Source organism: Syzygium oleosum, unplaced genomic scaffold, assembly GCF_021117445.2.
Source record: "Syzygium oleosum isolate NSW1041296 unplaced genomic scaffold, Sole_v2.1 Sole_v2.29, whole genome shotgun sequence".
In the NCBI taxonomy this organism is placed as follows: Eukaryota; Viridiplantae; Streptophyta; class Magnoliopsida; order Myrtales; family Myrtaceae; genus Syzygium; species Syzygium oleosum.
In genome coordinates this window covers 1,684,010-1,695,165 of record NW_026607513.1, presented here as the reverse complement: position 1 = coordinate 1,695,165, position 11,156 = coordinate 1,684,010, and the positions used below count along the sequence as shown (strand labels likewise).

Below are 11,156 nucleotides of genomic sequence, written 5' to 3'. Positions count from 1 at the left end.
CATGTACGCCTTCCTTTTGGGGCAAATGGGTCATCTGGGTCTTGGCTTGTTTGGGGCCAAATTAAGAAAATGGATGGGAGATTGGGAAATAATCGGATTAGGAGATACCTTTCTTTAGAGCAAAGATTACTACTCTGTTCGCTCGCAGGAGAGTCGGCTTTTTTCTTTTGGGAAAAAGTACCGAAAAAAGTCACGAACCTATTATACTTATGTCAATTCAGTCTTAAAATATTTTAACGATTTATCAATGTAATCCATCCGCTCAATTTTAGCCGAATCGCTAACATGGACGCTGGGCATCTTACATTGCATGACCGGGGCAGACGTGAATTTTGTTATAAATTTTATAAATCTTTTTTTGAATTGTTATTACTTTCTTCTTTTCTTTTTTCTTTTCTTTCCTTTCTTTTCTTCACGGCTGGCGAGGTCGCCGGCTGACCCTCTTCTGGTCTGGCCGAGGGTACAAAGGCCCTCACCTATGGCCAGTGACCTCGCTGACCCAGAGTTGTAAAAAAAAAAAACAAAGAAAGAAAAGAAAAGAAGAAAATAATTAAAAATTTGTAAAGTTTGTTTACGTCAATGTTGGTCGTACCAAGTAGGATGGTGGGCATCCATGTTAGCGATTTCCGACCAAAATTGGCCAGATGAATTTTATTGGCAAATCGTCAAAAGGTTTAAGACTCAACCGATACAATTAAAAGTTTTAAGATTAAATTAGCACAAGTGCAATAGGTTTATGATATTTTTTGGTATTTTTTCCCCTTTTTTTTTCTTTTCGTGGCTCGACGAGAGCTCGGCCTCGTTCGCCGATTGAGAATAGGAGCGAAACGCTGACACACTGCCTTCATGCAATCTTTATTATGGCGTTTGGGTGACTAGCTAGGGTTCGAGAGGATACCGTTTTTCCCGTGTTATGGATATCTCCGAACCCCGAGTCAATAGGTGCAAAAACTGATTAGTGAAGGACTTACGGTTAGATTGATGCATCTTTATCGCTCCAAGATCTATGATTCGATAGGGACAAACAACCTAATTAATTAAATTTAGCCTTTTGGTTTTTAGCATCCACTGCTTTGCCACGTAACCTTGATGTTCTCTTCTAGTTGATTTTCGGGCATTCCCATATTATAAAATGCGAATGGATAAGTTTAGGGGCTATTGTCAAATGATAATGTTTGGAAGAGTCCCTTTCTTCGTTCCGTCCGGTCCTCACCAAATAACTTCGGCGTGCACTTTATTTGTTGTCCACCCAGATAGACAGAGAGGCTTGCAGACCAAAATTCTTTACATTATCTTGAGTCGTCGCTTCAATTGAAAATTATATCACGGTGCCCAAAAAATTTTCGAGTAGGGATATGCCAAAGTGGATTCCGCCCGATTAAAAGCCCTGAAAATGGCCGGCTTAAGTCTCGGAACACGCCCAAAACTCACCGGCCGGCCCAATCTTCGCCGGTAGGCGAGCAAGTGCGTGCAACTTTATCGGGGCACTTTCGTCCCGAACGTTCCTATTCGACCCTATTGCACGTGGCGCTCACGTGCAACGGAGTCAAAATTACCCGAAACCCTAAGTGCAACTGGACACGATGCATGCGTAGATGCGAGAAAATTCGCACTTATCAAAAGAAAAAGAAAATCCTTACCTCAAATAGGAAAACAGATAACAGTAAATTTTGACAAAAACAGATTTTTCGTGCTAAACGAAAGGGACCCAAAAAGGGGAGCGGAATTCCAAGACGGGTCTTAAATCCACGTTGGAAAGGAGGACTGTCCAATGATGTCGAATTACTTGACCCTCTTGAACTTTTTGTCCCGCGAGCTTGAAAAGTACAGATAACCGCACGTCGCAAGTAGGGGAAGAATTTATCAGCAATCGCTGATATCACTGTGATTCAGCAGCAGGCCTTCCCCACTCGCAATACCAAGCTGCATCATCAGGAGCCATCCGGATGTCTCGAACCGAAAACTGTCTTCATGCTTCTTACATTTCGCAATGTATGTACGACGGCGGGTTGCGCATCGAGCTCGAACTTCTTTGTTGAAGATACATAGAATCGAGTAAAAATGGGAGAGAACAAGAGGCATGATGTCCTTGCGGACATATACAAAACGTCCAGAAGACAATGTCTGCAGGGGCAAGCCCCTAGGGACGCAGCTTTGCCATGGAAAGTTATGGCATTGATTGGAAAAGTTCACAAGATTAAAATGCTCTGGTCTCTGAATGACCTCCTGATACAGTCCGCTTTTGTACACATCATGCCCACATGCAAGAATCAAAATTCCCGTGAGAAGATGATCTCATGGAAGGAGCGGCGGAATCCATTCGTCTGATAACCGCAATTCCCTCTTTTTCGCGTGCCAAGATTTCCATGGCTAGCCATTGATCATCTTTCTTTGGCAAATCGGAATTCTGAATAGAGGCTGCAATCCCTTACTCGAAAGATCTAAGATATTGCAGAAATTGCCGACTCTTGAGTTATGTACACCATCTCTGAAGTCAATGTAGAGAGAAATTAGGCCTAGCGATTTCTTAGGATGGATGTGGATCTTCTCACGTGCTGCACACCGTATGCTGCGGTGGACGCAACTGTCGTAGACGCCACTGACCAGCTGCAAAAGGTCGCCAACGAGGCTTACTTTTCAGCCGAAAACACCTCTGAGTGGAATTAGAATTAATGGAGTTTCTAGGACAAATTCACCTCGAGCATGTAATGTACGGTTTGACTTTCTGGGGTTCCAAATTCAGGTTGCAAGAGGGCGGCAGCAACTAGATCCAATTGGAAAACCGTATTTACCTGTAGACAATACGAGCGACTGTGAGGAATACTAGGACAGAACAACAGCATTTGAAACACTGTCAAACCTTTTGCTACATATCTATGTAACTCTATCTACTGTCTTTGAGACTGAGATCCATAAGTAATTCTTACCTTCAGTTGACCAAAGAACAACAATAAACGAAGCACAACAACTGGCACGACAGTCAGGCTTCAGCAACAAAGAAGATAAATTATTCTTATCACCGCTCTTAATATGGAGAATGAGATTCAAGAGCTTATCTTCAGTCATACAAGAATCAGCACGAACAGAATTTCTCCAAAAGAGTAGAAAGAGACCACTCAATAATCAGATGATCTTCTCATGTGCGTACTCTCTCGACTACGAACCTAGCAATGCCGCGATCGGCACATCTTTAATTCAGGTTTCTCTTCAAAAAAAACAAATCAAGAAAGGCCGTTACCCTACAATAATCACGAACTCCACAAAAGTTGTCACCAAGCGGTCAAGGGAGTTGACTTTGCCATCCATCCGAGAGTTGTCTCCAACCATAAAAACTGTTTCGAGCTCCCCATGTCCAATCTCACCTTCCTCCACCGCAATGTTTTGGCGGCAAATGGTCCGATCCGAAAGGACCAATCGGAGCAGACCTTGGTGGGACGTTCGGTGGGTGCGGCGACCCGCGAAAAGTCGAGCCGCTCGAGCTCTAATTTCTCGATCACGTGATTTTGGAGGGTCCGTAGCAACCTACCACCGCAGCAGCAACAACACCAGCAATCGAACGTGGCCATTGGAATTACAGCGATGTTGCACGATGGTTGGTGGACCACGATTTGGTCCGCCATGCAAGAAATTGTGTTAAGCCACCTAATTTTGTAGCTCGGCATGTCTGCCTTCCTTTTGGGGCAAACGGGTCATCTGGGTCTTGGCTTGTTTTGGCCATAGAAGGAAATTGATGGTTATTGGCAAATAATCGGATTAGGAGATCCTTTTCTTTAGAGCAAAGATTGCTACTTTAGCGGTCCCTCCGTTCGCTCGCACGAGAGACGGCTTTTTTCTCTGGGGAAAAGTACCGAAAAAATCTTAAACCTGTTGCAGTGGTACCGATTCAGTCCTGAACCTTTAAATTGTGCTAATTCAGTCATAAAATTGTTAACGATTTGTCAATGTGATCCATCTGGTCAATTTTAGTCGGAAATTGCTGATATGGACATTAGTCGTCTTACTTCGCATTGCCTAGTCAGTGCTGACGTGGATAATTTTTTTTAAATTTTTTATTACTTTTTTCTTTTTTCTTTCCTTCTTTCTTTTCTTTTTTTTTTCCCAATTGTGGGCCAGCGAGGTCGTTGGCCAACTTTCACTTGGTTTGGGCGAGGGCATCGCAGCCCTCAGTTGGATCTTGGTGAGGGCCAACATCCTCGTACGTGGCCAGTGAGCTCGTGCAACCTAGAGTTGTGAAAAAAACAAAGAAAGAAAGAAAAGAGAAAAGAAAAGAAAGAAGAAAAATATTCAAAAATTTTAATTTTTCTCCACTTCAGTGCCGGTTATGTCAATGACTAGTGTCCATGTCAGCGATTTCCGACCAAAATTGACCGGATGGATTATATTGACAAATCATCAAAAGATTTAGGACTCGACTGGTACAATTGAAAGCTTTAAGACTAAATTAGAACAAGTGCAATAGATTTATGACTTTTTTTTGGTATTTTCCCCCTTTTTTTCTTTTCGTGGCTCGATGAGAGCTCAGCCTCGTTCGCCGATTGAGAAGAGGAGCGAGACCCCGACGCGCGGCCTTCGTGCATCTTTATTATGGCGTTTGGGTGACTTGGGTTCGAGAGAACACCGTTTTTCCCGTGTTACGGATATCTCTAATCCACGAGTCAATATGTGCAAAAATTGATTAGTGAAGGACTTAACGGTTAGAGTGATGCTTCTTTGCTTGCTCCAAGTATCTATGATTCGATGGGGACACCAACCTAATCAATTCAATTTAGCTTTTGGTTTTGAGTATCGATAGGTTTGCCACGTAACCTCAATCTTCTCTTCTAGTTGATTTGCGGACATTGTGATACATTATCAAATGCGAATTGGATAAGTTTAGGGGCTATTGTCATATAATACTAAGATAGACAGAGAGGCTTGCAGACCGAAATTCTTTACATTATCTTAGGTTGTCACTTCAATTGAATGATACAACAGCGCCGAAAAATTCCAATAGGGATATGCCAAAGCGGATTCCGTCTCGAGTAAGGTCCTGAAATGGTCGACTTAAGTATCGGAACACGTCCTCAACTCGTCGGCCGGCCAGCACGCACGATTGTGTCGGGGCACTTTTCGACCCGATGAAGCTAGGGTTCTTCGAGTTCTTTTGATTTTTTCCACACCAAATCGTGGCCTTCATTGTGATCAACCCAACCCTCAAATCACTCACCCGCAAGCACCGCCTCAAAGCAGGGCTATTCGCAGCCGGGCTCGACGGCCTTGCGTGGCTGAAGGACCTAGATCGGGAGATATCGACGGATCTAAGGGTGGCGTTCCAAGAGCGAGGTCCACGTCTCGTTATCAACATCTTCTTCTTCCGCCATGTTCTTGAGCTTTTTTCATTTGTTGCAACGAATAAAAGTAACTGAAAATGGCGGTCCTTCTCCCTCTTCTCTGCGGATCTTATGGAATCAACAAATGCTTTTAGCCTTCAATATTTAGGGCTTTGGGTAATATTGACCCAATTGCAAGTGAGTGCGCATGAGCGGCACGTGCAATTGCGTTAAATCATAACATTTGATACGGAAATGTCCTAACAGAGTTGCCCGTAACTCACAAATACTCGTTGGCCGACCGATAAGTTGGGATGATTTCGAAATTAAAATGGTCATTTTAGGATCTTATTTTAGCTAATGTCCATTCTGGGAATGCTCGGAGAAAGTCGTCTCACTTCAGCGCCCTATTTGAAATTTTCCTTAATACAAATTACGACGCAGAATCATGCATAACGAACTGCAAATATAGCTGCCACGGGGGCATTTCATTTGTTTCAAAGGAAATTGTTTAGCAATTGAACATGAAATTTGCGTAGGTGCGAGAAAATTCTCGCTTATCAAAAGTGAAAGAAAATTCTTTCCTGAAACGAAACCGCACTAAAGATTTGGAAAACAGAAAAAGTAATTTTGACAAAACAGATTTTTTCTGCTGAACGAAAGAGACCCAAAACGTAAGCGGAATTCCAAGACGGGTCTCAAAATCCACGTGGAAAGGAGGACTGTCCAATGATGTGCAATTTTGAACTTTTTACTCCACCAGCTTGAAAAGTACAGATAACATGACAGCACGTCACGAGCGGGGAAAGAATTTATTAGGGGCGCGCAATGATCGGAGCCAACTCGGTTCGATTCCGGGCAATTCTCGATTTTTTTTGTACATCCTTGGAATTTATCAGCAATTGCTGACTATCAATCATTGCAGAAGATTTTCCTTCTCTAGCAAATTTTGTTCTTCCATAAGGTTTATAAAAACTTGTGGCCTGAGTTATGTTGGGTCTCATTATAACTCATCTTTGACGAGCAGCATCATCAAGAACTACACAGATTTTTTCCCAACCAAAAACTGTCATCATCTGCAATGAACAGGAGTAACGACGGCATGGTGGCCGTCGAGCTCGAATTTCTTTGTTTGACGATACATAGAATCGAGCAAAAATGAGAGAGAACAGGACGCATGATGTCCTTACCAACATACACAAAACGTCCAAAGACATGTCTGCAGGGGCAAACCCCCTAGGGACGCAACTTTGCCATGGACAGTCATGGCATTGATGGAAAAGTTCACAAGATTAAAATGCTCTGGTCTCAGAATGTCTTCCTGATACAGTCCGTTTTGTACACATGCCCATGTGCACGAGTGGAGAATCCCGCAAGAAGATGATCTCATGGAAAGAGAGGGGGAATCCATTCGTCTGATAATTGCACTTCCCTCTTTTTGGCCGCTGTTTTCGCGTGCCAAGATTTCCATGGCTAGCCATTGATCATCTTTCTTTGGCAAATCGGAATTCTGAATAGAGGCTGCAATCCCTTATTCGAAAGATCAAAGATATTGCAGAAATTGCCGACTCTGAGTTATGTACACCATCTCTGAAGTCATGTAGAGAGAAATTAGGCCTAGCGATTTCTTAGGACGGATGTGGATCTTCTCACGTGCTGCACACCGTATGCTGCGGTGGACGCAATTGTCGTAGACGCCACCAACCAGCTGCAGAAGGTCGCCAACGAGGCTTACTTTTCAGCGAAAAGACCTCTGAGTGGAATTAGAATTAATGGAGTTTCTAGAACAAATTTACCTCAAGTATGTAATGTATGATTGAGTTTCTTGGGTTCCAAATTCGGGTTGCAAGAGGGCGGCAGCAACCAGAACCAATTGGAAAACCGTATTTACCTGTAGACAATATAAGTGAACATGGGGAATACTACGACACAACAGTATCAAAAACTGTCAAACTGTTTGCTACAGATAGATGTAACTCTATATACTGTCTTTTAAGTTGAGATCCATAAGCAAATCTTAGCTTCAGTTAACCAAAGAAGTAAAATAAATGAAGCACAACAATTGGCATGACGGTCAGACTTCAACAACTGTTTCACTGTCCTGACAGAACCTGGGTTATAGCTATAAAAGAGGCTAGGCCCCTTTTCTGGGTTAAGTCACATTGCAGTGACAGAACTTCCGCTTATATTGGTTCCCGCAAGTGATAGATGTACAGGATAATGAAAACCATGGAGCCCCTCCAATTCCTAAATGAAGCAGATTTCCCGCACAAGAAGATAAATCATTCTTTTCAACACTCTTAATATGGAATATGAGATTCAAGAGCTTATGTTCAGTCATACGTGAATGAGCATGAATAAAAGTTCTCAAAAAAAGTAGAAAGACGAGAGAGTCATGAGCTATTACATGAGACTCCACTCGATCAAACATAAAATCATCTACATCATTTTACTATGTCTGCAAATGAGAGCCACAAGAACACTTATTGTAATCCAAAAGGGGGTTTCAACGCAAAAACAGATCTGACCAAGAAAGGAAAAAACCAAAAAGCGGAAAATGCATTAAAATCAAATTCAAGCAAAGTGCCAACGACGACTATACCAGACAACCAAAATCAACACATCAGGACAGGTTGAAGTGTGTCATGAGAATACTTCGAAGAAAAAAACACATACCTTGCTGAGAAAGAGAGGTTCAACCTTTTCTCGATGAGGCCCATTGAGGTTGAAGAAATCAGACCAACTTGCCCACTAGGAAAAAGATTTCGCAAAGTCAAAGAACACACAATTAGCGCATACAGATTGAGCTCAGATGCTCTATATTTACGTTGATACCCTTACCTGCCAACCTAAGTCGCTAGCTCTTTTGTACATCGCTCCACCAACAAGAAAGACGTCTCGCAACACAACCAGTCCAACAAGTTCAGCTGCATCCAGAAACCAAATGTAGTTTACTTACTACTGCTTTTGGTTTGATCACCATACAAACAAAATAAATAAAAAAATCTTGGTGGCATGGATGAATACATGCATGGGTCACTTTCTGCTATTAACTGTCTCGGGACAGAGTGTGCTTAAGTTCTTTTAAGTTACGTTAGGGAGATCCTTTCATGCATTCAGCCTGCTTAAACGTGGTGGTCTAACTTCTCCTTTCTCTCTCTCTCTCTCTCTCTCTCTCTCTCTCTCTCTCTCTCTCTCTCTCTCTCTCTCTCTCTCTCTCTCTATATATATATATATATATATATATATATATATATATGCAGCTTTTTATCCACATCAATGCAATGAAGATGCAAGCAAACTACTCACTGGGCAGAAGATCATTATGTACCATAGCCAGTGCAACACAACCAATTAGAACCTGTAGAAGTAACAAAAACAATCTTAAACCAATCACAACCAACAAAAAGAATTCCTCATGAAGAATGGAACACAATAATACAAGAGACTCTTGCAACTATACCTTGTCAGCAAGTGGGTCAAGATAGGAACCCACAACTGAATTTATATTCATCTTCCTAGCCACATACCCATCTAGCTGAAATGCCCAAACAAGGAAACAAAACGAGGGGAAGAAAATAAAGGGGAATTAATAAAGCACTATCGTTATTTTTTAATAAATGCGCTTCAGAAGAGAGCGAAGATCAGCAACTAACCCAATCAGTTGCTCCAGAGACAGCCAACCCCACAAATGCGGCAGCATACCATTCATTCACGATCATCCTGCATAAGGGGTTTTTCAGTGGAACACCAAAAGTGAGAGAATTAAACACATTTGAAGCAGCACATTGAGGAAGTAACAAGAACGGTAAAACACGCCGAATTTTGCCAGAAACGATATTTTAGACCCTCCTTTCAAACTTTGACATTCTTCACTAAGAACTTTCGTCAATACGACTACCTAAGGACAATTACTCACACTGGTTATGTCCAAAAGTGTTTTGAAGTACTCACTCGAGATTGCATGATATGGGTGCAACACTCTAGTCATTTTATCAAACTTTTTAACACAACCGGTGTAAAGAACTCAGTAATGAAATGGCTCTGCAAAATAGGTTTTGCTCTGATGCAAATTAGCACTTGGCAAGTGCTGCAGGACAGCATGAACTCGAACTTCCAAGTTAAGTGAACTCATTTCTCTTCTATTTTTCGAAGGGAGGTGGGGCTATAAGTCTCCCTGCTAAGCAAAGTAAGATATACTCCATAACAATTCGAACAAATCCTACCATATGATAAAAATCAAAGCTTTTCGCATAACAGATCAATTCAAACAGTTAAACAAAGCTCACCATCCAAGCAAAGGACCCGAAACGAGACGGCTTATGGAGATCAAATTGGGCAAATTCACAAACCCATCCACGAAACCCTCGCTCGACCTCTCCTCCGACGCGCCCCGATCCACCAACTTCGGCTCCAAAGCCACCGCCCCGATTCCGGCCGCGGCCTCGACCCTTCGCCCCCGGCGAAGCGAATCGAGCTTCAAATTCAAGGCCTCGACCTTCCGCAGGACGACGCCGCCGCCGCCGCCGCCGCTCCGGAGATGGAGCGGCGTCGCCGACTGCGAGAGCTTCCACGGGGGCAGGGACAGGAACAGCGGGCCCTGGGGGGGCCGCGCGATCATCCATTTCGAGAGGGGAGAGAGGAACCTGTTGGGGAAGCTGGAGTGGAGGAAGGGGTTGATGAAGAGCGGCGTGAACGGAGACGGGACCGCGTAGGAGGAGGAGGCGCCGGCGGGGGCGGCGGTTGTGGCGGCGGCGGCGGCGAGGAAGGTTCGGGAATTCCTGGGGCTTCTGGCGATCAGGGATCGCAGCGACCTGCTGTAGATCGTCATGGTCCGCGTCGAGCAGAGGGAGCCGACATGGAATGTGGAGGAGGAGGAGGAGGAGGAGGACTTGGCCGAGGTTGAAGACGAAGACGGGGACTTAGGTTTTTTTGCGGAGGTTTAGGACGGCGCGCGACCCCGTCGCGGTGCCACGTGGCGGGCTGTCGGCGCGGGTGGCTCGCACGGGTTTTGCATCTGGAAATTCTTTGCCCCTTGGGATGCAAAACACCACCTTATGTTTCGGGGGACGGCCGACACCCAAAAAAACACGGTAAAAAATCACCAAAAACCCTAAATTTTTTTATTTGTGACACATTTACCCCGAACTTTTTTTTAGTGACACCAAAAACCCCAAACTTTTTTATTTGTGACACATTTACCCCAATATACATTATCCATGGGCATTTTCGTCTTTTTAGCTTTTTCTTTTTCTTTTTACTTTTTTTTTCTTTCCGGCGAGGGCCAGTTTGGGGTTTTTGGTGTCGCTAAAAAAAAGTTTGAGGTAAATGTGTCACAAGTAAAAAAGTTTGGGGTTTTTGGTGATTTTTTTCCCAAAAAAAAAATTGACCCAGAAGTGGTTAGCAAAGCCTCGTGGGTCGAAGCATGGGAACCGGCAACTCGCTGTTGAAGTCATTTGGCATGCGATGTGAAAGCTATCGAATAGAGCCTTCATCAAGACCCGAGAGAAGTTGACCAATCGAGTACGGTTGGACAGTTCCTGATTTTGGCCTAGTGTTGTTGAGATATATTGCAATTAATGACAGAGTCATGGTGTCTGTTGTTTGAAATTTACTGTAAATGTGGATGGGATTAAGGGGTTATATAAATGTTTGCGTAACCGTAGATTGTTGGTTATAAATACCTTAGGCGGTTGCATTTTGGTGGTATGATAAGGATTATGATACCATTGGATAGGGGTAAATAATCTCTCGAATAGTAACGTATACGTAATTTTATCAAGTATTTAGTGCACTTCGATATAAGATCGGAAAGTAAATAAAAAAAATTCAATTAAATTAAAAAAA

The 11,156-nt window shown here is 43.2% G+C and overlaps 1 protein-coding gene and 1 long non-coding RNA gene across 2 annotated transcripts; both read right to left on the bottom strand.

Moving 5' to 3' along the window:
* Nucleotides 1-2,062: 2,062 nt before the first annotated feature.
* LOC115677760 (uncharacterized) lies at nucleotides 2,063-3,114 on the bottom strand. Its single transcript, XR_008814709.1, has 2 exons — nucleotides 2,697-3,114; nucleotides 2,063-2,607 (listed from the first exon to the last, which is right to left on the bottom strand). It is a non-coding gene; the product is annotated as an uncharacterized LOC115677760 (long non-coding RNA).
* A 3,354-nt stretch (nucleotides 3,115-6,468) lies between these two features.
* Nucleotides 6,469-10,200, bottom strand: LOC115677759 (cardiolipin synthase (CMP-forming), mitochondrial). Its single transcript, XM_056303904.1, has 8 exons — nucleotides 9,599-10,200; nucleotides 8,966-9,032; nucleotides 8,773-8,847; nucleotides 8,619-8,670; nucleotides 8,151-8,236; nucleotides 7,986-8,060; nucleotides 7,106-7,200; nucleotides 6,469-7,017 (listed from the first exon to the last, which is right to left on the bottom strand). Exons 1-8 carry the CDS (start codon nucleotides 10,138-10,140, stop codon nucleotides 6,927-6,929), a joined length of 1,083 nt encoding a protein of 360 aa, XP_056159879.1. The 5' UTR covers nucleotides 10,141-10,200; the 3' UTR covers nucleotides 6,469-6,926.
* Between the last annotated feature and the right edge of the window lie 956 nt (nucleotides 10,201-11,156).

What these genes read in the sequence shown, in the direction of transcription:
- LOC115677759 (XM_056303904.1), bottom strand. Translation starts at nt 10,140, where the DNA reads ATGACGATCTACAGCAGGTCGCTGCGATCCCTGATCGCCAGAAGCCCC. An exon ending in TCTCTGGAGCAACTGATTGG is followed by an intron (nt 8,848 to 8,965) that starts GTTAGTTGCTGA and finishes TGGGCATTTCAG; the next exon opens with CTAGATGGGTATGTGGCTAG. An exon ending in AACCTCTCTTTCTCAGCAAG is followed by an intron (nt 7,201 to 7,985) that starts GTATGTGTTTTT and finishes TATTGTCTACAG; the next exon opens with GTAAATACGGTTTTCCAATT.